This window comes from Drosophila grimshawi, unplaced genomic scaffold (genome assembly GCF_018153295.1).
Source record: "Drosophila grimshawi isolate 15287-2541.00 unplaced genomic scaffold, ASM1815329v1 contig_44, whole genome shotgun sequence".
NCBI classification, from domain to species: Eukaryota; Metazoa; Arthropoda; class Insecta; order Diptera; family Drosophilidae; genus Drosophila; species Drosophila grimshawi.
Window position 1 is genome coordinate 12407771 of NW_025063240.1, and position 25543 is coordinate 12433313.

The 25543-nt window shown below is 42.9% G+C and overlaps 9 protein-coding genes and 1 non-coding gene across 11 annotated transcripts; 4 read left to right on the forward strand and 6 right to left on the reverse strand.

The window, feature by feature from the left end:
* Nucleotides 1–3907: 3907 nt before the first annotated feature.
* LOC6556467 (major royal jelly protein 1) lies at nucleotides 3908–5223 on the reverse strand. The gene is made up of 2 exons (XM_001984426.3): nucleotides 4329–5223; nucleotides 3908–4256 (listed from the first exon to the last, which is right to left on the reverse strand). The coding sequence occupies exons 1-2, from the start codon at nucleotides 5191–5193 to the stop codon at nucleotides 3961–3963; spliced, it is 1161 nt and encodes a 386-aa protein (XP_001984462.1). The 5' UTR covers nucleotides 5194–5223; the 3' UTR covers nucleotides 3908–3960.
* Nucleotides 5224–8493: 3270 nt separating this feature from the next.
* Nucleotides 8494–8565, reverse strand: Trnac-gca. The gene has a single exon. It is a non-coding gene; the product is annotated as a tRNA-Cys (tRNA).
* Nucleotides 8566–9473: 908 nt separating this feature from the next.
* On the forward strand, nucleotides 9474–12268 carry LOC6556418 (major royal jelly protein 1). The gene is made up of 3 exons (XM_001984425.3): nucleotides 9474–9954; nucleotides 10981–11177; nucleotides 11655–12268. Exons 1-3 carry the CDS (start codon nucleotides 9508–9510, stop codon nucleotides 12196–12198), a joined length of 1188 nt encoding a protein of 395 aa, XP_001984461.1. The 5' UTR covers nucleotides 9474–9507; the 3' UTR covers nucleotides 12199–12268.
* On the reverse strand, nucleotides 12217–13771 carry LOC6556406. Its single transcript, XM_001984423.2, has one exon. The coding sequence runs from the start codon at nucleotides 13769–13771 to the stop codon at nucleotides 12929–12931; it is 843 nt and encodes a 280-aa protein (XP_001984459.1). The 3' UTR covers nucleotides 12217–12928.
* An 84-nt stretch (nucleotides 13772–13855) lies between these two features.
* LOC6556437 lies at nucleotides 13856–15298 on the reverse strand. 2 transcript variants are annotated; one of them, XM_032739220.2, is made up of 3 exons: nucleotides 15248–15298; nucleotides 14880–14964; nucleotides 13856–14802 (listed from the first exon to the last, which is right to left on the reverse strand). In XM_032739220.2, exons 2-3 carry the CDS (start codon nucleotides 14907–14909, stop codon nucleotides 13942–13944), a joined length of 891 nt encoding a protein of 296 aa, XP_032595111.1. In that variant the 5' UTR covers nucleotides 14910–14964; nucleotides 15248–15298; the 3' UTR covers nucleotides 13856–13941. The 2 variants fall into 2 exon arrangements, with proteins under 2 accessions (XP_032595111.1, XP_001984458.1); XM_001984422.3 differs by lacking the exon at nucleotides 15248–15298 and having other exon boundaries at nucleotides 14880–15144.
* Nucleotides 15299–15527: 229 nt separating this feature from the next.
* LOC6557661 (mitochondrial E3 ubiquitin protein ligase 1) lies at nucleotides 15528–17405 on the forward strand. Its single transcript, XM_001984421.2, has 4 exons — nucleotides 15528–15707; nucleotides 15774–16357; nucleotides 16416–16623; nucleotides 16676–17405. The coding sequence occupies exons 1-4, from the start codon at nucleotides 15603–15605 to the stop codon at nucleotides 16793–16795; spliced, it is 1017 nt and encodes a 338-aa protein (XP_001984457.1). The 5' UTR covers nucleotides 15528–15602; the 3' UTR covers nucleotides 16796–17405.
* On the reverse strand, nucleotides 16925–18905 carry LOC6556415 (FGGY carbohydrate kinase domain-containing protein). Its single transcript, XM_001984420.3, has 6 exons — nucleotides 18708–18905; nucleotides 17770–18635; nucleotides 17565–17715; nucleotides 17430–17504; nucleotides 17147–17365; nucleotides 16925–17074 (listed from the first exon to the last, which is right to left on the reverse strand). The coding sequence occupies exons 1-6, from the start codon at nucleotides 18891–18893 to the stop codon at nucleotides 16925–16927; spliced, it is 1647 nt and encodes a 548-aa protein (XP_001984456.1). The 5' UTR covers nucleotides 18894–18905.
* Nucleotides 18906–19013: 108 nt separating this feature from the next.
* LOC6558426 lies at nucleotides 19014–20311 on the forward strand. Its single transcript, XM_001984419.3, has 4 exons — nucleotides 19014–19078; nucleotides 19499–19661; nucleotides 19734–19971; nucleotides 20044–20311. The coding sequence occupies exons 2-4, from the start codon at nucleotides 19642–19644 to the stop codon at nucleotides 20221–20223; spliced, it is 438 nt and encodes a 145-aa protein (XP_001984455.1). The 5' UTR covers nucleotides 19014–19078; nucleotides 19499–19641; the 3' UTR covers nucleotides 20224–20311.
* Nucleotides 20230–21896, reverse strand: LOC6556405 (adenosine 3'-phospho 5'-phosphosulfate transporter 2). The gene is made up of 2 exons (XM_001984418.3): nucleotides 20576–21896; nucleotides 20230–20509 (listed from the first exon to the last, which is right to left on the reverse strand). Exons 1-2 carry the CDS (start codon nucleotides 21646–21648, stop codon nucleotides 20353–20355), a joined length of 1230 nt encoding a protein of 409 aa, XP_001984454.1. The 5' UTR covers nucleotides 21649–21896; the 3' UTR covers nucleotides 20230–20352.
* Nucleotides 21897–21996: 100 nt separating this feature from the next.
* On the forward strand, nucleotides 21997–25449 carry LOC6558321 (proliferation-associated protein 2G4). Its single transcript, XM_001984417.3, has 8 exons — nucleotides 21997–22186; nucleotides 22586–22683; nucleotides 23065–23201; nucleotides 23278–23440; nucleotides 23878–24099; nucleotides 24388–24613; nucleotides 24863–24990; nucleotides 25059–25449. The coding sequence occupies exons 1-8, from the start codon at nucleotides 22099–22101 to the stop codon at nucleotides 25179–25181; spliced, it is 1185 nt and encodes a 394-aa protein (XP_001984453.1). The 5' UTR covers nucleotides 21997–22098; the 3' UTR covers nucleotides 25182–25449.
* The last annotated feature ends 94 nt before the right edge of the window (nucleotides 25450–25543 follow it).

The window sequence follows — 25543 nt, forward strand, 5'->3', positions numbered from 1 at the left end:
ATCTGGGACGCTTTAATGCAAAGTAGCTCAATTGGTTTTGATTTGGTATGGCACTCAAGTGAGTGAAATATTTAGAAGGCGGCACAACAAAATGGCTGCTAAATAACTTCCGGCTAGTGTTCGCTTTAATTCTGTGGGGTCACGTACAAATTTAAGACACTAAAAATCAATATAGTGTGCTGCCTTCCTAAATCCGTCGAACTCGTCCTCGTCCTCGCACTCGCACCCCCAGCGGCCCCGCTGTCGCCAAACGCATTGTCGAATGTCTTGCTGTCATTTTGTGTAGCAGATTTGATTTTGTCCTGGAGCTGCTTTGGTGAAGGAACCTTAAAACTGTTCAGCACAAATCGATGCAATTGAAAAATAATTGAACGCTTTGAAATGTTTATTGAATGTCAGTTCAGTTGAGTTGAGTTGTAATGTGTGAGCAGCCATTACCACCCAGGGGCTGTTTCTTTCCTTCAATATGCCTTTGCATATCTAATGGGTCTGCTCCATTCAGTCTTCGTGTCTGTTTTTATGTCTGTGGCTTGCGATTCCTCGCATTCCTCATGCCATGCACGTCTGTCTTGTGTGATGAATAAAAAAAAATAATAATAATAAGAAAAATAAACAGAAAGAGCATTATTGATTGGATTTTTAGCAGTTGCTGCTTTAACGGCACTTAGGCTCATAATTGTGGACCAGATATGTGTACATGGAATGGTTCACTCACAATGGGATGCCATCCCCATACAAATTCTCGCGATAATGGTTTTAAGCTAATTCTGACACTGTTAGGAATATTCAAAGACTTCCATCCTTGTCAACCAGTAACCTTGCCAGTAACTTTGTCAAACTGGAATCGATTTGTTAGCAGAAAGTTTTTTTTAGATATTAATCAGAATCTTTTGAGTTGTTATAAGCTAACTTATAATACAAATAAGTTCAAATTTTTCACAATTTTCATTTTTAATTTTTTTTTATATATGTATTCATTCACAGCCCGCTTCAAATTGCCAAGTTAGGCAGTCAGTTGAGACAGTGGCCTAAGTTTTCACTCAAGTCAATCAGTTAACCGTTGTGTGGAAAATGGAAAATAAATACTTAAGGATTTAGATAAGGCAACTGTCATCACTGCTTAATAGCAATTTCATGCGGTTTACTGACAGCCTTAAAAATCAAAGGTGAAGCTCTTCAACCAAGTTCGAAATCAAGTTCATTATGGCAGGAACTTTGGCAAGTTGATAGATCTGATAAAACTCAGAACAGGCTAAACTGAATGAGCCAGGAAATAGCACAAAAATCTGCATAATTCACCTGCAGATATGTGAGCAACTTTGGATAGCAGTTCTCGTAACAAAGCAAAACTGACTGAATTATTCACAAGTATAGATACTAAAGTTAATGAAACTTTTCGTGCAGTGCAAATTCATTTTCATAAATCTTTATCTTTGTCTTTATCGTTCCTTTTACTTTCTTTTTGCGTTATTAAGTTATACCAAGTTTTTGTCAAAGACGATGATGAGATGGATTATTAGATTTCGCTTTTGTTTATTTCAAAAATAATACTCAAGCTTTGACCAATTTACCTGATTGCTTGTTTTTTGTTTCAGTATAACTGACGTCAATAATAAAACCAATTGAAAACCACAATTGCTTCGAATTTGGGATGAATTTACATCATAGACATTGATTAATTTATATTTCACTTCCTCCTGAACGTAACCAGGGAATGAATGCTCTTCGCTCACAGTTTATTTATATTTCATTATCAAAACAGTTATTTTATTTTTGGTTTGATACATTTTTGCTCAGTTTGTTTTAGTTTTGGCTGTGAAAATATTTATGTGTCTGGCGCTCGATTGTTGATATTGCTATTTATTTTTTTTTTGGTTTGTTGCTTTTTCTTATTGGGCGAGTTGGGCAAAAAACAGTTCACTTTGTAAATCAAACTCAGAGAGACAAGTTTATCGCTGGCTTTACCCCAACTCCTGGCATTGTCAGCTGTTTCAAGTCCCAAGCAGCAACAATTTTCGGCTCTTTTTTTATTCAATATTTTTTTTTTCATTTTTTTTTTGGGAGTTTTGTGCATGTGGAGGTAACAGCTGAAAAACAAAATTTATTATGGTTAATATTTGTGTGGCTGTCGCTGACACATTTATGATAAACATGTGTGTTTGGGACCTGCTTTCATTGCAGCGGGCACGTTTTCATTTTCATTCGCGTTGCCTATTTGGCGGCGTGAAGCCTTTGAGCTGTCGAAATTTCAATTGTAATCACACACAAGCCCACACATCTAAAAATATACATATGCAAATGGCAAGCTATTTGCTAAATGAGCTCATCAATTTTATTTATTTCATTGCGGCAGCCATAGAAGCGCACGCAATCATCAGACCAGATCAAAGGTCAACAGGCAACAGAAGCCCAACGTGCAGAAGTGCAGCTCATTAATTGATTTATTATTGAAAAATACTCAACGCCTCAGCGTCGCCAAATGACGCTAGGCGACATTCTTAAGGGTAGAGCGAGAGAGAGAGAGAGAGAGAGAGACGGAGAGTGGCGCCCAAGGACGACACAGAAGCAGTCCAGCTATACAAATGGGCAACTAGCATGCAATTTATCACGAAATTCCCCAATTAGCACGAGTTAAAGTTGAAACGGGTACTCGCGAATCTCTGGCGCAATTAACTCGTAGTCTGCATGGCTCTTGATGCGCCAAAAGGGTGGTGGCTGTTACCCTTGAAATATACTGTAATCAGCGCAAGTGTATTAAGGGCCTTGGCAATCCATTATCATTACAACTGCTTGCACATAATGTGGAGCGCTCAGTCATGTTAATTAACTCGTTGAATATAAAGCCGAATCGAAAAATGTGGGGATGGATTGTGAATGCGAGTCATTCCTTAACATCAGATAAAGATACGATTTAAGCAATTTTCATTTTAATTGCTTAGGAAATTGAATCATTATTGCATCAGTTATAAATGGAGTTTAAGAAGTAGACCCAGAAAGCTGTTCAGTTAAAGGAAGATATATAGTTGCCAAATAATTGAACACAAGAATTGAATTAAGGTTCGCATACTTTATACTTGTGCTTTAATCCATTTGTAGATATATTTATAACCTTTAATCGAGGCTATTATGACTATTGATTAACAGTTTTTCAAGTTTCTTTATCAAATTACCAAAACAATTGTCAAGCACGTATATATAATATGTATTTAGGCACTTAACTTGGTCTGTTTTAAGTTGATTTATTTCTGATTAGCATAAAGTTAATTGACCCCAAAAGAATAGCTACTATCAGCAAATTTCTGTGCAATGCTGAGTAAATAATATTTGCTTGAACGTCAGTTGAATGCACTCATTTTACCCCATCGAGTGACAAGTGAAAGATGAATGCCAGTTGAATAAACTCAATTTCATTGAGACCAACAAAACTGTAAATAGCTTGAAATTTGATAAAAAGTAAAAGAGATATCCTTAAGTAGCAGCGCCACTTGACTATGACAGAGTTAAATGATTTCATTTCTATGCACATTCTTCCAATTGACTGGCGCTGCAGGATGCTTCAATGCTAAGGATATGAAGAATGTAAAGAAATAAAGAACACTCGATGCCAATTCAAATGTACAGCTGAGAACTGTTTATTGCTTAACTTAGTTAACAATAACAACAAGCAAAGAGTAACTAACTAAAGACGCTAGTTTATGTACAAAAATGCAAATCCATTCTATGAATCAACGGATGGAACTCTTGACGATTTGCCAGTTATTGCTGCAACTGCAATTTCAGAAGCTTTTGCCGCAAAGCCAGCGTAGTAGCAACAACAACCACTAAGGGTGTAAGTGTGTGTGTGTGTGTGAAATTGTCTGTATGTGTGTTAGTCTGCTTATGTGTGGGCGTGTGTGTGTGTGTGCGTGTGTGTGTGTGTGTGTGTGTGTGTGTGTGTGTGTGTGTGTGTGTGTGTTGTGACTACCAACAGCCTTGCATATGGTTGAGCTGCTGAATAGCACCGCATCCGATACGATTTTGCATATAATCCGGAAAATTGCTCTGCAGCACTCGCATCGTATTCCGTTTGTAATCGGGAACTGCGTGGGTGACCAACTGGCATGTCTGACTGCGATAGACTGGCTTGAAGTTGGCCTCCACAAACGTGGAGTTGGTGTCCCAGCGATAGACTTCCGCATCCCCCTCGTTGCGGAAGAATATGGCGGAGCCATTGTCCGTGCCAATGATGACCATGCGGCTCGGCTTTTTGCCCAGATCTGCAAATACGTACAACAGCCAATTAAAAACTGCAAGCTGTCAACCAAAATAAAAAAAAGAAGAAATCTCACCTAAAATGCGTCCATCGGCGACACCGCTGCGCAGATATTCGGATTTCAGTGAAAAAAGTTTGCTGGTGCTTAGATAGGTAAAGTAGAGTTCCGTGGTGCCGCAATCGCGACGTATTAGCGCTATGTAGAGCACATCCCGGGACCGGCATCCCGCAGATACGGCCTTGGGCAGGACTACACGAAAGCCGCGATCCGCTTGCAGATTATAAACGATAATCGCACGATTTGCCGCATCGCTGACATAGATGAAGCAGCCGCCATCCGGCGCATAATCCACCACTAGATACTGCAGACGGGAACTGCTCGAGGTGAGACCCTCCAGCGAGACAGTCTTCAGCACCTTGCCCGTCTTCACGGACATTGCAACCACTTTGGGCGCACACTTGCGCACCGGCGTCTCCAGGGTATTCACGATGCCTGTGTCTAGCACCCAGAGCACCTCATTCTGATCTACCACAAGATCGACAACAGATTGCAATGCCTTGCAGTTGCCCTCCTCCTGCAGATCCCAGCAGGGGTACGGCTTGAAGGTTGTCGAACAGGTGCCCGGCAGCACATTGGACTTCACCAGCGTCGCGGGGACACCTTTCCGATAGCGTGGCAATGCCAGATAGATGGTATCACCAATCAGTTGAGCACGAGTGGCAATCACATTCTTTGCGATATATTTGCCGGAGCTTTTAAATAGCGATTTGGTGCTGGCACAGGGGAACTCAAATTGACCGCCCGTCCACTGGATAGGCTGGGCATCGGAATGAGCCCGATCCGGAGTCCACAAACCGTACCTGGTGCCCTGGCCAAGAGCGTGTGGGGCAATGCAAATGGCCAGGAGCAGCCCCAGCCAATCGGCTACGTGAAATTGCATCTCTCTGTGTGCGTCTTGGGTTGCTTAACGTGATAAAATATATATATTGACTGCACTCCAAGTTGGGCGATGTTTCGTGTCTTATATAAGCCATCGAAACGGTCAGAAATGTACGACGTGCCACAAGCCAATTTCTCAGATTGCAAACAACTTTTTGGTGAAAGAACCTTGGGCGTGACAGCAGAAAAAAAAATCAAAACAAACTATTCGAAAAGTTGCTGCTTGGTTGTGCGTATGTCTATGTGTCTGGGTGTGTTTGTGTGTGACAGTCAGTTGCATTAAAAAGTAATTGAAATGCTTCACTGGCAGAAGCCGCAGCATAGCAGGCAAAACTGAACGCAACACGATATATGCATATAGTATAGACAAAATGTACACATTACAAAATGTGAGTTTCAATTAAATTTCGTGTCATATGTATTTATATTTAGTTTAGCAAACAGAAAAAGTTTGATTCAATTTCTCAATTTATCTAAAAAGTAATTAAAAGATAGGCAAACATTAAAAACTAAGCAATGTTTTGTTGACTCAGTTTAATTATCAATTACAGCTTGCATTTATTAAATTATTTACAGTGTAGAATATATATCAAAAGCTCGCTCTGAGTTGTCTCACATTGCAATTAGAGTGTCATACACACACACACCCACACAAAACGCATACATCCACATATAAACCCGGGCACAGTTGGAAGCCAAGTGTGTCCTGATTGCAACCTACTTAAAAGGATATTTGTAGCTAATTGCTTGTATGCACCGCAAATTGGGTGATATGGTAATTTGCCACAACAGAATACAAACTAATTGGCCAATTACCTATTCAAATTGTGATTGAAATATTAAATTACATATAATTTAAATGCCTTTCTCATAACTCAATCATCAATATAAGCCCCATCGAGCTCAGTTGCAATGTTATTAATAGAGTTAACTTATCATCTGATAGATATAAGTACAGCATTTCCCTCAAGCACATCAGCTGCGCCTTTCCCAAAAAAAAAAAATATATATATATTCAAAAATAGCATACAAGACAACGCCCGAAGTGTTTCCAGCAACGTGACATGTTTGGCATGCCAAAATGACAGTTAAGACCCGCAAGTGAATGTGTATGTGTGTGGGGCGGGGTAGCGGGCGGGAGGTTATGTGTGTTGCCAACAAATCCCCTTCCGACATATACTGTCGTGATTTATTTGCGCACTTTTACACATCCCACACTCTGTCTAGTTGGGAGCTAGGGAAAAAATATTGATGACAAGCACTTCCGGGCTGTTTTCCGTCTTGCCTTACATAATTTATGCAAACATTAGCTTACCGCCCGGAGAGATAAGATACGACAACTGAGACGAAAACTGACCGACAGTGAAATCATCCACATAAAACCTCCCTAGTCGACACGGCACAAATCCTGACCTCAAGCTATTTGCCCTCCGATCATTTGGACAGTTTTTATTGCCTGTTTAACGAGGCGTATGTGTCATGTGCAGAAATGCCACTTGGCCAAAGGCAGACGACCATTGACAATCGAGAGTTGGCAATTTGGCCCAAATTTTTGTATAACGAAATGGTTGTTTAAAATACACCAAATATACCTAATAAAAGTCCAATTGAATACGCAAATTGTACGTTGGCTTCGTATTTGTTTATCCAAACACACAGTCTTTCCTGTGCCTTTTTTAGAAGGCAAAAAAAAAAAACAAAAAATAAAATAAAATCACTTCAAATAAATATTGACTGTGGTCAAGTTTGGCGTCGTTCTCTGTTAAATGGGTCGTTAAACTTGCTGGACTCGGCAATTTTTGTTTCGTTGTGCCGGGGTAGTGGAAAATGCACATAAATTATAATAATATTTCAACTTTCTGGCTACTGATTTGCGGATTGCATTTTTTTGTTCTTGTTTATCGAGGGTATCAAAGGCGACTTTGGGTCACCGTTGGCTATGAAAGACACATTGTTATTTTAGTTAGGATGAGTTTTTTTATTTAATTTTTCTATCTGGTGACAGTTGAGAAATTTTAATAATAATTAATTAATCAAATTAATAAATGATTATCAAATATAAATCGATTTTTGATTACGTGCAAGAAGTACGAAAAAAAAACATTAAGGTTTTTTCTAGGGTATTTAATAAGTTCAGCAGTGGTTTAGTGTTAAGTTGGATGGTTTCTTTGCTATTTAGCTTGCCACATAATTTATGTGCCATGCTGCTGTGTGTTGTTTTTGCTTTCGCTTTCTGGTTGTCTCGTTTTTTCGTATTCTGACTTTTTTTGGCCAGTAAAGTTTTAGTGTTTACGTTAGCTTAAAGTTTTATACAATTTGGGCACAAACTCGATTGGTTGACTTTAATGATTTGCCATATTTTAAAGAGCAATTCATTATAATTGTATTTCGCTTAAATCGTTGCACAATTGAACTGTGTGGAAAAGTAATTTCAATTTTCGTTGACTTGTCTGCAAATTGTAATGCCATGTACGGAATATATTTGCCATTTATGACGGCCAGACCATAACAATACGCATATGCATACTTCGACGCATATGGCAGACCTTATTTATAAATATGACTTGCATTTTACACTCGATTCACGTATGGCAAATTTTTTTATATTTATTATTGCTTTTATTTATGAAATCGCATAAATATTTATCTATAGCTCGTGCAGATCTCGAGTGATGGCACAGAAATGCGAAACGCCCACACACACATACAGTCACAGTCACAGCCACAGCCACAGACACAGATGCCTTTGGCCCTGTGTGTGTGTGTGTCGCATTATAAATTTTCAGATTACCATCAAAAAAAGGCAACTTATGACAGTTTATTAAAATGAATTTCACACAAATTCAATCTGCATGTCATTTAACATTGTGCTCGGCTCGAGAGATTGGGAGATTGGAGGGGGCCAAAGACCGGCTGCCTTCACCGGAAGGGTCAGCACAATGCTTTGACAAGCTTTTAAATTTTGGACTGTCTTTTATTGTGGTTAAATTTAAGAGGAGCCAAACTACGGCCACTCTTGACCATAATTCAATGCATATGCTGTCCACCCAGGGGCCAGGACCCATGACTAAACAAAGCTAAACAGCACCCCACGGCTGGACCCAGCCAATATTTTCCATCACATTATGTCCACACGCTGCTACTTATTTGCTTTGTGCTGGGAAAAGATACTGGTAAAATGGAAAGATAATCAGGCAGCAGCGATGCTTAAGGACGGGTCACGCGTTGTTTACGATGCCCCAATCTCACACAAGAGGTCAACGCCACATATTTAACTAGAAAAAAAAAGAAATCAAATTCCAGGGGGCACCCGGATTTGAACCGGGGACCTCTCGATCTGCAGTCGAATGCTCTACCCCTGAGCTATACCCCCCAATGAAATATACGCAGTTAGAGCTGCAATTGACATACAAATCTAAGATAAATTAAATTTCAAAATAGAAGTCTCTATTACTTGCTTATCAATATTCAAAGAGTTATCAGCACAACTTTCAATTGAATGGAGTGGCAGTAGTTGCTTTAAATTTGTATTAAATATTTGCACAAAATATGTTTAAAATAGTTTGCTCAAAAGTTGTCTCAAACTTCATAACAAACTACTCTCTCTCTCTCCGCTCATACACTCAATTTCCTGATAAATATGATGAACACATGTTTTACCTCACCTAACTACAAAATCAAACTGAAACTTTATTAATTAACTAGTCGAGAAACTTTGCTTTTCACGGCAAGTTTTTGACAATAGTTTTCGACCCAAATGAACAGGCAAATTTGTGCTGTTGAAACTTCTTGTTAATAGATATGCGCGCAGTTTAATTGAAGGCACATCATTGCACGGAGCATCATCAATTTAAAATTGAATTGCTTAAATTGCACACACGCTTGAAATAGATTTTTTATTGTTCAGTGTCTACTTCCGCAAAGTGCAACATGTTTGCTGTGCAGTGGTGTGGGTGTTGGGTGGTGGGGTGGCTGTGGATTGAGAAGTGGGGTGTTAGCACGCCGCTTCCGCTATGTTGCCAAATGGTGTGGAGCATACGTGCTGACTGGCCAGCAATTGTAGTGTGTGTGTGTTTGGGTTTGTATTTGTGTTCGTGTTTAAGTTGGGCGAGACACATGTTTCCTCATGTTTACCAGACGACCTTGCCCTGTGGCAGATGCGTCAAAAGAACACGCGCCAAAATGCCACAAATCAGACAACGACTATAAATATAAATGTGCCAAGCTCTGCAACTGTTTTAAATAATCTAAAAGCAGCTAAAGACAAAGCAGCACCGTCTACAGTTAGTAACATAAAGTGATATATTAAGAAAGAATGGCTTCATTGCTGCCATTATTGCTGGTCACCTCCCTGATAGCTGTGACATGTGCCGGCTATAGCTCCACGATGGGCGGCGACTCATCGAGCAGCTCCAACTCGATTAGCAGCTCGAAATGTGATAAGAATCCGTTGACAGAGCTCACCTTCCAGCTGAGTGGAAGCAACCTTCACTGGCCCTGTGACTCCACCAAGAACATCTATGTCCAATCGGGTCGCTATGTGCCCAGAAATGTGATTGTAACGCGCGCACAACTGCAGCGAGATTCGGCATTTGTGGCGTTGCCCCGTTACAAGCAGGGCGTACCTTTTACCCTCGGCAAGGTGAATCTGAAGAAGGGCGAATGCTTGACCAAGATTGCACCATATCCCTGCTGGGCCATACAGGAGGAGGGCAACTGTCAGGCACTGCAATCCGTTGTCGATGTTGCCGTGGATCAAAATGTGAGTAATACTATTTTTAGTCATCCTTGAATGGTTTATTTCACTGTTTATTTTGTACGCGCAATAACAACAAGTCAATTAATCGGGAAAGCAATTTGCTTGCCGTTAAAATGTATTTTTTATTTATTCTTTTTGTATGCAGTTTCCGCATTTAATGCATACAAGAATTTATAAAAATGCATATGTGCATGCTCTACAAAAACTTGTTTACTACTGAGCCCAACTGCTTTTTTAATTAAAAACAAAAAATAACAAATTAGTGGCAGGCACCCAACAAAAAATTGTGCATGTAAATGGAATATTATAAAAGATTGCACGAAGTACACAATCCAAAAATCCCCTTTAGTTCAAGGTAAACAATTTCAATGAACCGAATAAAACATGCTGATAAATACACAGCTCGTCTTTCAATTGAAATTCGATTCCGTTAAAATTTAATTTGAAGTTCAATAAATTATCGTCATATTGTTGATGTTGTACTTTTTTAAGCTACAAGAAGAACATTCTGTTAATTGAAAAATTTTCTCCATTTTTATTATTATATTTTTGAGTTTATTTCATTTGTTTGGCAATTGAGTTAAATTCATACATTTGTAAATAAGTTGTATTTATATTTCTCTGTTGATTTTAAATTCATTTTTTCGTACGTCGTTATTCATTTAAAAGCCATTTACCAAATGCGTTTCTGTAAAACAATTCAGCATTTCATTTAGGCAAAAGTCAACAAGCAGCAACAACAATTACAACAACATCATCATCTATATGTAACAATAACAACAATTGCCACGCAAATTTATTTACATTTGAGAAACTCTACTCAATTTGCATGCATTGTTTATTATTGTTGTTTTTGCTGTTTTCTTATTTATTTTTCTGACGCGCATAAAAAATATTGAATTTTCAAGCGAGTTAACACTTAAATGTTTGGGCTCGTTAAAATTCCAGCTGTATCTCAATTAAAATGGAAATATTTCGAATTCCATATCACTTATAAAAGCATCATCCTTGTGTTATTATTATTTGCAGGGTCTGCTGTGGGCCTTGGATGTGGGCATTGTCAATACACTGGAGCAGCCAATACGCCGCTGCAGTCCCAAAATTGTGGCCATTAACACGGCCAACAATAAGGTGGTCAAGAGCATTGATCTGAGCGATCTGGTGACCTCTGAGAGCCGCTTGCAGTTTATTGTCGTTGACTACTCCAAGGATAACAAACCCTTCGTGTAAGTTGATATACTTGATTACATAACGAAGAATCTAAGATTGTGGAGAGCACAAATATGTATTTTTGATTAATTGCTGTAAGTAAATGCGATTTCTTGGAATAGAATTGTTATTGATAAGCCATGTGTTCAAATGTAAATGCAACATTACTCTAGCTTTAACTTCGAAAATCGAATAAGTTGTAAAAATGTAGGGAAAGTGGGAAAATTGGTCACCTTTCGATAAGCGATTAGTTTTTGGGTCACAGATGTCTTTCTCAATGCGTTACACGTTTCATGACAAAATAATAATACCCTTAAAAACCCGGTTAAAGAAGAGAAACGGAAATCTTATCAGAGTGCACGGCATTTGGAGTCTTGATAAGCACAGCGAAAGTTTCAACAAAAAACTGCCTCATTAATTGTTTTTGAATCGAAGTGTAGTCATTTTGAACTGATATCCAATTACAATCTTTCAACTCTTTCACTCATTCACAGCTATGTGGCCGATGCTGGAGCGCGTAGCATTCTTGTCTATGACATTACCAGCAGCAAATCGTATCGCATTGTACTGCCCCGAGCAACAGCACCGACTAATGATGTACTCTATGTGGCACTGACAGCCAAGCCTGATGGCACCTCAACGCTCTTCTTCAGCTATTTGAGCTCACCGCGCTTGTACTCGATTAAGGGCGAATATTTAAGGGTGGGCCAGGGCGCCGGCTCCATCATAGATGTGGGACCCAAACCATTTGGCAAGCAGGCAGTGCTGCTGGGCGCCGATGGCGGCACTTCGCTCTTTTTCCGCTACAAGGGCGAGAATGACATATATTTGTGGGACTCGCAGACATGCTTCAAGGCATCCAATCTACAGGAGGTGCAACGCGGCGGCGACTGTCGTCTATCCACACAGGTGCTGCCGGGACATAAAAGATTCATGTGGGCGCTGGAGAGCAATTTCCATGATTTCATTTCGGATCGCACCGGTTGCAATGGTGCCTCCATTGTCCTGCATCCCGTTGTGCGCGAATGCGATGATTAAATGGGACAACTAACACTTTTATTAGATCTAAGTTTTGTTAACGTATAAATTAAAGTTTCACAAAGTTTAACATTTGCCTGGAACACACGAAAACTTGGTCAGATCAAATATCTGATTCGGTGGGCAATCGCCACGTTTCAAATCGGCTCCTTTCCTATCGCAGTGATAATAACGACTGCAATCGGTCAAATCACCAGTCATACCACCACGTTGACAAACTCCAGACTTGTCCAGACTTGTGTCCGTGTTAGTCTGCTGGCCATGGCGACACATGAGAAATGTGGCATCAAAGTAAGTGCCAACTGGACAGGGCTCATACTGTGGTTCCCCATTAATGCAGTAGTAATAGGAAAACGGTGGATCTGCCGGATAAAGCATTCCATTTTCACATGGCACATCTTTGGCTACAACTCCTGTGTCCTGACAGCCAGTTAGGATGCTCAGCAACAGTATCAGCAACAACCTAAATCCACTCATTCTATGAAGAATATTGATTCTTGAGCTCTTCGAGCAACAGTTTAAATAACATGAGATAAGCACGAGCCCCGAAATGTTAAGGGTACTAATTAAAAGCGATTGCACAAATTATAAAAATCATCCATGTATTTGATAAGAATGTGTAATGTGTCATCCCTGATATGAGAGCCAGACTAATGCAAATTATGAACTAATTTAATGTTTTGCTTTAATGACTTTATTGTGAAAATATTTTAATATACACATACATATATTAATCAACATAATGTGGTTTGCATATGCCACTATGCCCATCAAAGGTGGTACCTACGGGGCATGTATAAGAGGTTAGTTCTCCATTGTGACACAGAAGATACCCATGCAGGCTTTCTGTAGGATACATTTTGAGTTCCTCGCAGAGCTCTGCCTTCTCCGGTGTCATTAGTGAACTGGGTTCTATGAACTTAATGTTGGGCACACAGCTATGTCCATTGAAACTGTAGTCATCGCTGCATTTCATCATTAGCGGATAAAAGACATCTTGATCGCCTTGCCTATCCTTCTGGCAGATATAGTAGTAGTTGCTGTTCGAGAGCCAAACGCCCGTTTGACCCACATAATTGCACTCGTATTGCTTCTCAGTGCACTGCTCACTCTCTCGGGGCAAGCTGCAGCTGTTTGCAAGCAGTGAGTAGGCGGCTCCATTGGTACATTGATGGCGTGTATCCACATTCTGCTCGTTGCACACATGATAGTTGCGACAGTCGTACGGATCCGGAAAGATGCCAGGTGATTGGCAGAAGAACTTGCCGCGCACCGGCACTTGACACTTGGGCTGCCAGGTGCACCCAAAGGTACCCTCATCGCTGCAGTAGAAGCCACGCTCCGTCTGACACTCGGTTATGGAGACCGTCTGCCACTGGTCATCGACATGCGAACAGAAGCCGAGCGTCGAACAATCGACGCAGATGAATCCACCGAGGCGCACATCCTGGCACGGATTACTTACAAGGTCAGCTGAATCAATGGCTAAGCTATTATTAACCACTTGCGGATTGGCCTGGCTGCCAGCAACGAGGCAACCAAAAACCACTAGCAACAACTTAATACAAATCATTTTTAAGACTGTTGTCTGCAGATGCCTCAGGCAGCTGCTTAAATAGCCAAAGATAAGCATTCGATGGAAATGTAAAACTCATAATTAAAAGATAAAGACTCAATTGGGTAGTTCATTAATATATGTATAGAAAGATTGACAATTCACTTAAGATACTGTTTAGAATGCGTTTAGCATGTGCCCAGCACGCAGGCGGATTGCTCCGGTCGATAGTGGGTGCCCGCAGGACACTCCAGATGACGCATCTGGCCATTCAAGGCGGAGCAATAATAATACTTGCGACAGTCATCCATATCGGCGATGAGACCCACATGCTCGCATTGGATGGGCATCACGGTGAAACCATTGTCATTCGGATCCACAGGATCCACAGGATCCACAGGAGGCGGCAGCATGCCGCCGTTGCCCGGACTGCAAACGAAGTTCGAAAAGATTTCACCATCATTGCAGCGATGCAGTGAAGGATAAATGACAACGGTATCGTTCAGATTCTGATTCACCGTTGACTTGCACACGTAGAAGATGTTGGGATTACTCGGCCAGGCGGCCACAAAGCCGACCTTGGGACAATAATACTGCGGCTGAGTGCACACGCTGCTCTGCAACGTCATCGAGCATTGACCGGTCCGGGCATCGAATGCCTTGTCATTGCCACAGTCGACGGCAGCTGCGACCAAAGTTGCGCCCACAAAATAACACATGTGATACTTCTGGCAATCGTATGGATCTGGAAAGATGCCCTGCGAGGTGCACTGAAAGTTGCCAACAATACCAATTGGATGACAGGGCCCAGTCGCATTAGAGCAGGCGCCCAGCCGAAGATTGCAATAGTAACCGTTGGCCACATCACATGATTCGACGGGTATGTTAACCCAGCCATTGGAGTGCTGCACACAGGTGGCCAGCAGTTCGCAGGATTCACAAATAGGTCCCAGTGTCTGGCGGCCCTCACAGCTGCTCGTCTCGCGCGGCTGAATGATTCGCGTTGTGACCCTGGCAGCTGACAGCAAACTAATGATGTTGAACAGCAGCTATAGAAATCATGAGAGGATTTATAGTTGCATAATTTCAATAGAAATTGTAAATTAATCACAACACAGCAACTTACCAAGCTTAAAGAGAGCATATCGAAGGACATGTTGATCACTTTCAATTTCGGAGCACGTCTAATTGCTGGGAGTTACTCGAACTATCTAAATTGATACAATAAAAATGGAAAAGAACTCACACAGTTTTGAGTCACAACCCAAATATAGCAGAGATACAGATATGTGCAGATATCTTTTACTATGGCAATGGATGGTTCGGGAGACACTCTTTATATCAAATAGATGTGTGAGTGACTAACATCTTGCGAAAGTGAGAAGTTGGGCAAAGAACAAAAAGCGTGAGCATTACAAACACCAGCGATTACAACAACAAGGAAAAATAGTTGATTGGAATGCTGGTCTGATGGGTAAATGAGTTCATATTTACACAGTAAAAACATTGTGGCAAAATCTTGGTTTGCTTAACAGTTTCTCTCGGCAAACATGAGCCACTTAAAAATTGTGTGCGCTTTTAGAAAAATCAAATATATGCTTAACAATTGTTTAGTTTACTACATTTGTTACGCTCTTGCTTTATAAATATTGAAAACTAGCGCGCAGCTTAATCGATATCAGATAGGAGAACGACATCGATTACAAAAATCAGCTGTTTTGGTATTTTACTCATCAATAGAATTTCTATTGAGTTTCGGTATTTTTGGTATTGCTACTGCTGGGTTCAAACAGGCACACTGACAGATAACTCGCCGTAACAGCTTTGTTATTATTTTAACAAATTTCTAATGGATTTCATACACGAATCTGTGGCGCTTGGCGTCGATTTACTCATACTCGGACTCTGTGTACGCGAATATGCTAGCTACAAGAACACCGTCAAGGTGTTGAAGGTAAGATGTATCCAGCATTGCATTGCATGTGTAATCCTAATCATAACAATGTTCGGATTATTGCAGGCGGCGCCACAATACAACATAGATGGTGAGCTGAAGAACATTGTGGCACGGCAACATGACAAAAAGATACCATATGCCGTTATACGAGGCACAGTCACGCCCATTGGCGTGCCACTGCGCAGCTCATTTGTGCCCACTGTGAGCGGCGTACTGCAAATTGTGAAGCTGCACGAGCATCGCGTGATGCGCGCCTTTGCCGGCTTCTGGGCAGAGCAGCGCAAGCTGCTGCACGAGAGCACCAATGAGATGCCCTTCGAGCTGTGCAATCAGCAACATGGCGTGGAGATTGTCGATGCAATCAGTGCCGCTGTCCTGGACGTAGACGTTGTCTACGATAACTATGAGTCCACATCTCTGTCATTCTTCGATCACGTCTTTGGCTTCTTTACGGGTGTGCGGCAGAAAGGACTGCAGACTACGGAACAAGTGCTTCGCGATGGCAGCTTCCTGACCGCCATCGGTGAGCTGGAAATGGATGGTCAAACGCTACGCATGCAGCCCTCCAAGCAGGGACCACTCTTCCTAACCACTGCCACCAAATCGACCCTGATTAAACGATTTGAAGATGCCAAGTCCTCTACTCTGTAAGCTAAACCATAGATACTTAGACCCTTCTCGGATATGAATCGCCTTTCTTTGCAGTTTTAAGATTATATTGTGTAGCAGCGTATCCATTGTCCTGGTTGGCCTCATCGTGCGCAAGGTCTATCGCAAGAAGAGACAGGAACGTGAGGAAGCTAAGATACGCACCCGCCTGGAGTCGGAGCGACGGGAGCGACGTGCACGCAGCCGTCCGCATACTCTGACGCAGGATCAGCTCTGTGTTGTGTGCTCCACAAATCCCAAAGAGGTAAGCTAATCGATAGACTTACAGAAGCGCACTCTAACTTTTACATATCTAGATCATTCTGTTGCCCTGCGGTCATGTGTGCCTGTGCGAGGATTGTGCCCAAAAAATCGACGTTACTTGCCCCGTTTGCCGCAGCAAAATTGGCTCGAAGGCGGCCGCATTTATTGCCTAGTTGTTGTGTTATCCAGCTCAGTTAGAATCACCTGTATGTAACTGTCTCGATAAGTGTTTGTTACTGAGCTACTTTAGTGTGCAATTTTCCATATTGATAAAATTCGTTTCATGTGTTGTCCAAGCCAATCTAAGCACTGTTTCCCTGCATAATGTTTCTATACTCTCGCTGATGCTCCAGCAGCCTCAGAAAGACCTTGTATTTTCGATTGTGCAGCTCCACAGTGTTGGGATTCGGCATCAACAGCTGCCCAGTGCCACCCATTGCCTTCGAAGCGCTCTATAAAAACACAGATGCGAATTTCGTTAATATTCATCTTGCAGACGTGAGTTAGTTCTGCTGCAGACAAACCTCAAGGCTGTCGTAGTGACCGGCAGCAGCAGCGCCCAAAACGGCTGCACCCACCAGCACCATTTCCTGCTCGTCGGGAATCAGGGCAGGCAGATTGCAAGCATCCGCATGGCATTGCACATAGAGTGGATTCTTGGCCAAGCCGCCGCAAAAGAGCAGCGTCTGAAATGCGGCCCGCTTGTGCTGATAAAGATTCTCAATGATGTGTCGGGTGCCGTACTAAAAATTGATCAAGTGTGAATAAATAAACGGATTTAAACTAAATCGTTCATATTCAACTCACAGCCAGTGCCTGTACAAAAGCGAGATATTTAATTGCCAGAGATTCAACGCCGCGTGTCATGTCCAGGCCAGTGATCTGTTTAGGACAAAAGACTGGATTTATAAATGATTTTGATGGACTGCATCCCTTACTTACTATTCCGCGCAGTGTGGGATCCGCAACAGGCGAACGATTGCCATGCAAATCCGGCCAAACATGGACATCCTGCGTCAAGCAACTAAGGTCGGTGAGACCTCGTCTCTCGGCCAACTCAGGCAGCAACTTGTTCAGATATTGGTAGATGTGTCTATGAGAAACAAAGATAAATTGTGGTTCTCATGTCGAGGTGGACTTTACTCACTTATCTCCGCCCAATTTCTCATGCAACTCGGAATAGCTTTCGTGCGTCTTGAGCACATGATCCAGCAGATGGCCGGCAATCGATTGACCACCCTCGTTCAGAAAGTAACCCGGAATGATAGCATCTTGATAAGGACCCCACACTCCCTGGGCAAAGCAGGCATCACGCGTGATGCTCATGTGGCAGGTGGATGTGCCCGCTATTAATGCCATTTTGCCCTGCACATCATCACCATCGTTTGCATCATCGGCACGACAACCAAACATACCCAAGGCGCCGGCATGTGCATCAATTAGGGATGTGCTGACCACAGTGCCCACGGCCAGCCCCAGTTCAGAGGCAGCGCTCTGAGAAAGACCATTTCCCACAGGTTTGCCCGGCGGCTGGACATCGCTGCCCAATGCCGCAAATTTCTCACGCGTCAGCTCCTCTAGGTTGGCGCCGCGTAGAAATTCAGTGTTCCAACTGTGGGCGGCTGCATCATAGTTCCATTTACACACCACGGAGCACAGGGATCGCGTGTCGACACCTGTTGCCCGCCACGTGAGAAAGTCAGGCAGATCGAAGGCACGCCAAATGCTTCCATAAGTCTTGGGCAGCTTGCGCTTCAGCCACAACAGCTTGGGTATCTCCATCTCCAGCGATACCTGTCCACCAACATATTTAAGCAGCGAATGCTTGCCGGCATTTATCTCGGCCGTCTCCAGTTCGGCTCGATGATCCATCCATAATATTATATTCTGTTCGGCTACGCCACTCTTGCTAACCGTCAACGGGGCTCCATTGGCGCCCAAGATGACCAGAGAGCAGGTGGCATCGAACCCAATGCCCTTGACTTGCGTCTTACTAACACCAGCAGTGACTTGCTGCAATTAATAATTAATCTAATCTTTAGAGGTTATCAGCAAACATGTTTTATTTCTGTAATCCATTCATACCTTCACGACCTTACAGATTGCACGCCAGATATCCTCACTCGATTGCTCGTAGTAGTCCGGCTCTGGTGTCCATGTTTTGATCATCTCCACCGCCTGCGCCTCCACACGTCCCTTGGCGTCCACCAGCGCTGCTCTCGCACTGCCCGTGCCCACATCCACGCCCACAAAGTACGCCCGCAGAGACATGATGTGCCCCTCTCCTGCTCCTTGGCTGCTACTATTGCTCTTTGCGGTCAAATAAAGGTTCTCAAACCGAACGAGATTAGCGCATAACGTTGACTGATAAGAAACTCGAGCTGTCTGTGGATTTGCGGAGCTTATACCGGTTTCTCGAAGATCTCCAGCAATCTGTGGTGAATAGCCGGAATGAGGTAGGTTGAGTGGTGTTAATGAGAATGATACTGTGCCTAATAATGATGGCAGTGCTTCTGTTTAATGCCGACCTTTTTTTTTAAACAAACACTTGACGATCGTATTAAAATGACTCGCCTCAAACTAAACACATTTATTTAGCATGCATATGTGTATAAATAACTTTGCTAAGCTGAATAACGCTGCCGAGATGGAATTTTGTTTACTTACTTTTCACACTTTTTACACCTACAGCAGTCGCTCGCCGACTGAAGACTCGTTCTCCAGTGCGACTTTTATTATTCAAATGGCAATCAACTCAAATTACCGCGCGCATTTTTCTCTCACTCTCTCACTCTCACTCTCACTCTCTCTCTCTCTCTCACTCTCTCTCTCTCCCTCTCTCTCTTTCCCTGACACACTCACACACAATGCAACAGTTGCTCAAGGCCATTTGCTTTTCACGATCAAGTCGTTTAAATAGCCATCAACATTGCCAATCACAAATACAAGCGAACTCTTTCCAACAGTCTGGCAACACCACAGAGCAACCAGCTTTTATTTATTGTGGTTTTTGTTTACAATGGTTCGCATTAAAAATCGGTAGGTTTATTAAATAATTGTTATTATTTATGACATGCAGATGTATTAATAACCACCCACGTCGCTTATCAGATACATTGCTGTGCAGATTGTGCCATATGCGCCGGTGAAAACACTGCGGCTCAACGACCACACTTTGACCAAATGCCTGCTGCAAAATGTAGAGAAATATTACGGCGTGTTCGGATTGGGACTCTTGGAGCACGGTTTCCGTGTGAAGTACTGCAATGAGCGAACGAAAATTGCAATCATACGCTGCCTGCATCGCGGACAGCGCTACGTATCCAGCATATTGCCCCTGATAACGTTGGCAAGTAGAAATATACTATATTATTCTATATAAATGTGTATGTCTGTATATTAAAGACTATATTGATTGCAGATTGGCGATGTGCGCGGCAAGTTTCGCACTCTTTACACGGGCGCAACAATCATCCAGTGCAATAAGTTTATCATCAGGCATCAGCGACAGTTTCTGGATCGCATGATGGGCCAAGTGGCATCGGCCAAGGAGCGTCAGGATCTCTTCAAGCGCGTCATGGAGTTCGACATGGACAGATAGATTATAATTTTTGCAAAAGGATTTACTTTTATACTTAAGCATGTAGTATATAGTTTTTTTGTACAATAAATGTTTGTTTCCAATTCGACTAAAAGTTAAATTTATAATATTTTTTGGTACGCAGGATCCTTAAACCTCGATGAGGAATTTGCGACTTGGCGAGCGTGAAAGTCTCGCACTGAATTGCTTGAGTCTGTGCTGCAAATCCGTAAAGGTCAATTTGTTCTTCTTGCTGTAGACATTCAGATAAATACCCAACACAACGATCAATCCCGACCAGATATATCTATTGAGAGAAGAAGCGTTGCAGTTTAATACAGAGAATTAGAGATGATGCAACGCATCTACTTACTGCACTGTGAATGGTTTGCTAAAGAGTAGGAAGGAGAAGGCAATGGTCACCGCTTTGCGGGCGGTCGTCACTGTGGCAGCCAGTGGAGCACCACTGCTCCGAACCAGCGCCAGCACAAACTGTATGCCCAAGTAGCCGGAGAGACTAAAGAGGAAGCCGTAGCCGAAAGTCTCCATTGGATGGGCCAAGCAGAAAGCGAATCCGCTGAAGAAGTTTCCAGTGATCAACATGACCACAAACAAATAGACAAAACCCAGTCCATAGGAATAGAAGACCACTTCACTGCTGGGTGCTTTGTGCTCCCGCATTGCCTTCTCCTGCAGATTGCCAATGACGGCATCGCATAACAGGGCTCCTGATATCATGGCCACGCCCAGCGGATTAAAGTTTGGCGACATCTGTGAATCGGCGAGGGTAAACCAGGCGAGACCTATGCACATGGCCGTTGCAGCGGCAAAGTCGAGTGGTCCATAGCGTTTGCCCTGTATAATGATGCTGCCGACAAGCACCGGGATCAGTTTGCAGCACTTGAAGATCACTTGCGTGGGATAGTTGAGATAGCCAAGGCTCGAGTTGGACAGGCCCATTGTGCCGAGTGTTAAGCCGGCAAGGACAAAGTACGTGCGCAGGGGTATGCAACGTGGGGCTGGCTCAACATTCCACAGAGTGGCATCCATCGTCCTGTAGGCCTCCAGGCGACGCTCCACCAATCCAAAGCCAATGTAGTAGCCAAACTGGACAAGAGTGAGAAACCAGCCATAGGGCTTAAAGCCCTCCACGGTGAAGATGAGCTCTTGGAGATACCCGTAGATTATGTAGAGTATAAATACGCCCGAACAGCTCAGCAGAAATTGCGTCGTCCGATTGTAGCGGGTCAGGTCAAAGCAGAGGATTCGCATTTCCCCTGGCGGCGGGGGAGGCGATTTTGATGTTGATGACGCTTTGCGCTGTGTAGCCACAGGGGGCAGAGGTGGGGCATCATTAATTGTTATCCCATTACTGATGTTGTTACTATTGTTGATACTGATAACGTTGTGTCCGTCGTTGTCAACTGGTCGACTGCCACCCAACATTGTGTGTGTGTATGTGTATGTGTCTGTGTAAGTGAGTGTGCTTATATGTTTTTATCACAGTTTCGGTTTTGTATTCTTTCTTAACTATTGCCACGCCACATTATTAAACGTTCACGCTTGCATTTCTGCTTTACACATCATAGGCGTAATTCATAAACGCAGCGCGCAACGTGTTCTTTTTTAATAGCCTTAGCTACGGTTCCGTTGTGTCCAGTTTTTGTTGATGGCCATTCGATAAACATCAGGTTGTATCATTTAAAAAAGCTACATTCTACGCTGCCAGACTGCGTAAATTTCCCAATATATGCATGTTATGGTCACTCAAAATCAGCAAATTGGCCACATTACCAATCGGTCGATAGCTCGAACTGTCTGGCATCCACATGCAGCATAGTCTTAAAAACATCGTTTCGTCATTAAGCAGCTCTCGTTTTGTGTTTCATTTTAAAAATGGCAGACGTAGAAAAGGAGCCTGAGAAGACCATCGCCGAGGATTTGGTTGTTACCAAATATAAATTGGCTGGCGAAATTGTAAATAGTAAGTAAAAAATAATGGAATTGTAAAAAGAAAGTGAAATCCAATTTGTTGGCTTGTACCACACTCGGCCGCTACGTGTAGCCGACAACAATGGAGACAGCGAAGACGTCGGCGCTGACGCTGACGTAGACGTTGACGTTGCTTGCAAGTAGCCACGCGGCGGTGTACGCGGGATATGCCAAAGCGAAGCGTGCATAACCTCAAACTTTTCAGGTGTTGAATTCTTTTTCGAAATGCACTTAAAATGAAAAGACATTTAACACATTCAGCTTTAATTTCAAGCATAGCTAAGCCGGCAAAACTAAATTTCAATGCTAATGTGAGAATTTTGAACAGTGGCAAAACTCGTTTCGCATGGAAATAACTCGACTATTTCTGTTTGAATGCGTTTAATTTTAGAAACACTGAAAACTGTTATTGGACTCTGTGTGAATGATGCCTCCGTCAGGGACATTTGCACCAAGGGCGACAATCTGCTGACCGAAGAAACCGGCAAAGTGAGTTTTGAGTAATCGAACATCATCGTACATATATGGAAAAAAGAAAAGGAAACAAAAAAACAAGTCCAATGATTAAAACAAACGCAATTGAGGGTCGAGCTCTGCGTGCGCCGTTGCTGCGCTGCTGGCTGGCAGCATGTGCGTGTGTGCCGTAAAAAGCCGCATGCTTCCTGCGTGCGTGCGTTCGTGCGTTGAATTTCTGTATTCCACCCACGTGCGCTTTTGGCGCTAGCTGGCTGCGATTGATGCGTGCTTGCTTTGATGAGGCCCAAAGATCAACAGATTATGAGATCTGAGGACACTTTTGGCAGACAGCCAACATTCATTTTGTCATTTTTCTTGATAAATTAATTAAAATACTACTCGCGTGGTTCCTAGGTGTACAAAAAGGAGAAGGAGCTGAAGAAGGGTATCGCATTTCCAACATGCCTGTCGGTCAACAATTGTGTCTGCCACTTCTCGCCAGCTAAGAACGATGCCGACTACACGCTCAAAGTGGGCGATGTGGTTAAAATGTGAGTACGGTTAATACACACCTGCAACTGGCAGCACTCATCGAAAATAAATTGCTTTTCTTTACTTGCCACATAGTGATATGGGCGCCCATATTGATGGCTTCATTGCAGTGGCAGCGCACACAATTGTCATTGGCGATGGCACGGATCAGAAGATAAGCGGACGACAGGCTGATGTCATACTTGCCGCATACTGGGCCGTCCAGGCGGCGTTGCGTCTACTCAAATCCGGCTCCAACGTAAGTGTTTAAGCAAAAATAGACCAATTAGTTTGTTGCAAGCAACGGATTGTCTTGCGTCTATCAAACATCGCCAGCACATCTCAACACTTGCACAAAGCACTGGCGACAATTGGCGATTGCTTGGGTCATCAAATATCAATGGCTCGGCTTCTGCTGATTGTTCACATACATATTTCAATATAGTTTAGTTATCCATCTGCTGCAGGCAACGGATTGTCTGCTGCTTTATAAATACACCTGGCACAGCACAGCTCAACGTCTGCATAAATCAATTGCGGCAATTTCGTGAACTAAACAAGTTTATTTACAGAAATGTTTGGTCTTTACAATTGCACACAAATCGACATATAATAGCCCATAAACCGGCTACGATTTATATTTATAACATATGGTATAACCTGACGTTTGGGTATTTTTGTGTTTTATTTTTGCAGAATTACTCAATCACCGATGCCGTGCAACAGATCAGCGAGTCGTACAAGTGCAAGCCCATTGAGGGCATGCTCAGTCACGAGCTGAAGCAGTTCAAAATCGACGGCGAGAAGACAATCATACAGAACCCGAGCGAGGCGCAACGCAAGGAGCACGAGAAGTGCTCCTTTGAGACGCACGAGGTCTATGCCATCGATGTAATCGTCAGCAGCGGCGAGGGCGTGGTAAGCTCACCGTCTATCAATTTGATCAGCCAACCAACAATTTGTTCAATGATTAAAAACACGCGCATGAGGATTGGCAATTGCAAGGCGATGGGGCTGAACATGTAAGCGCCCTGTGCGCTTGGCAAGCTGGCATTATGCAGCTTGGCACATGTTGGCTTCGGAGCTGCGCTTGCGCTGGCCCAAAGATAGCAAGATTATGAGATCTGAGAACGCCTTGACACATCATGGGAACTGATTTGATTTGTTGGATATATGCAGCATTGCTAAAGTTCGTGTTTGTTGCAGGGACGCGAGAAGGACACAAAGGTATCGATTTACAAGAAATCCGAGGAGAATTACATGCTCAAGCTGAAGGCGTCGCGAGCGCTGCTCGCCGAGGTGAAAACCAAGTATGGCAACATGCCCTTCAACATCCGCAGCTTCGAGGAGGAGACCAAGGCGCGCATGGGAGTCGTCGAATGCGTATCGCACAAGATGATTGAGCCCTTCCAAGTGCTGTACGAGAAGCCTTGTAAGTTTTGACACCTTTGTATGATTTGATTTTTGCAAAACTTAATTCCGGATTTGGTATAACTCTTGAGCTGCCAACTACGGCCAGACATTTTGCTAGAGCAAAGCTCCAAAGGCTTTGGCGTCTTCAGCGGTTGCCTCTAACCTCGGCCTCGGTCTGAACATGCCATTGCTACAAATGAATCTTTGCAAAGATATAGCCTCCCATCCGAATGGTAGACTTAATGTTATTTATATCTTGCACTTGCAGCTGAGATTGTGGCACAGTTCAAGCACACGGTATTGCTCATGCCCAACGGAGTCAATCTGGTCACCGGCATACCCTTCAACGAGGACATCTACGTCAGCGAACACAGCATTGCACAAGCTGAGCTCAAGGTAAATCCATAATCTAAATTAAGCCTTGTCTGCTTTCTAATTTTATGTGTTCTATTATTGTTATTCAGGAACTTGTCGCACAGCCACTGGGACCCGTTAAGGGCAAGGGCAAAGGCAAGAAAGCGGCTGCCAGCAACGTTGCTGCGGCGACAAAAGTGGACGCGGCGCCGGCCGTTGAGACCAAGGCATAGAGTCCTGGGTACACCGTACATAACACGCCGCCTTGAAGCAACAATAATGTGAACAATTGCGCTGCCTACTGCTGCCGCCACATCAGTTTTACTATATAATTCGTTGAGTAGTAAATCAGAGAAACCATTTGACAACATCAACCAACAACAACTCGTTTTCGTTCCAAGAACTTTTCCATTCTAACAAGAACAAAAAAGAAACAAATAAAAATAAATACCACTTATGAGCCTTATAGTTGGGCCTGTAAAGTTGGATTTGCAGCCAGAACTATACTTATTTCCCTCATTTTTTCAAAAAGCGTACTGAATTTTGTCGATTTAATTGTATAAATATCGGTGTGTTAAAAATTGCAACGAAATGA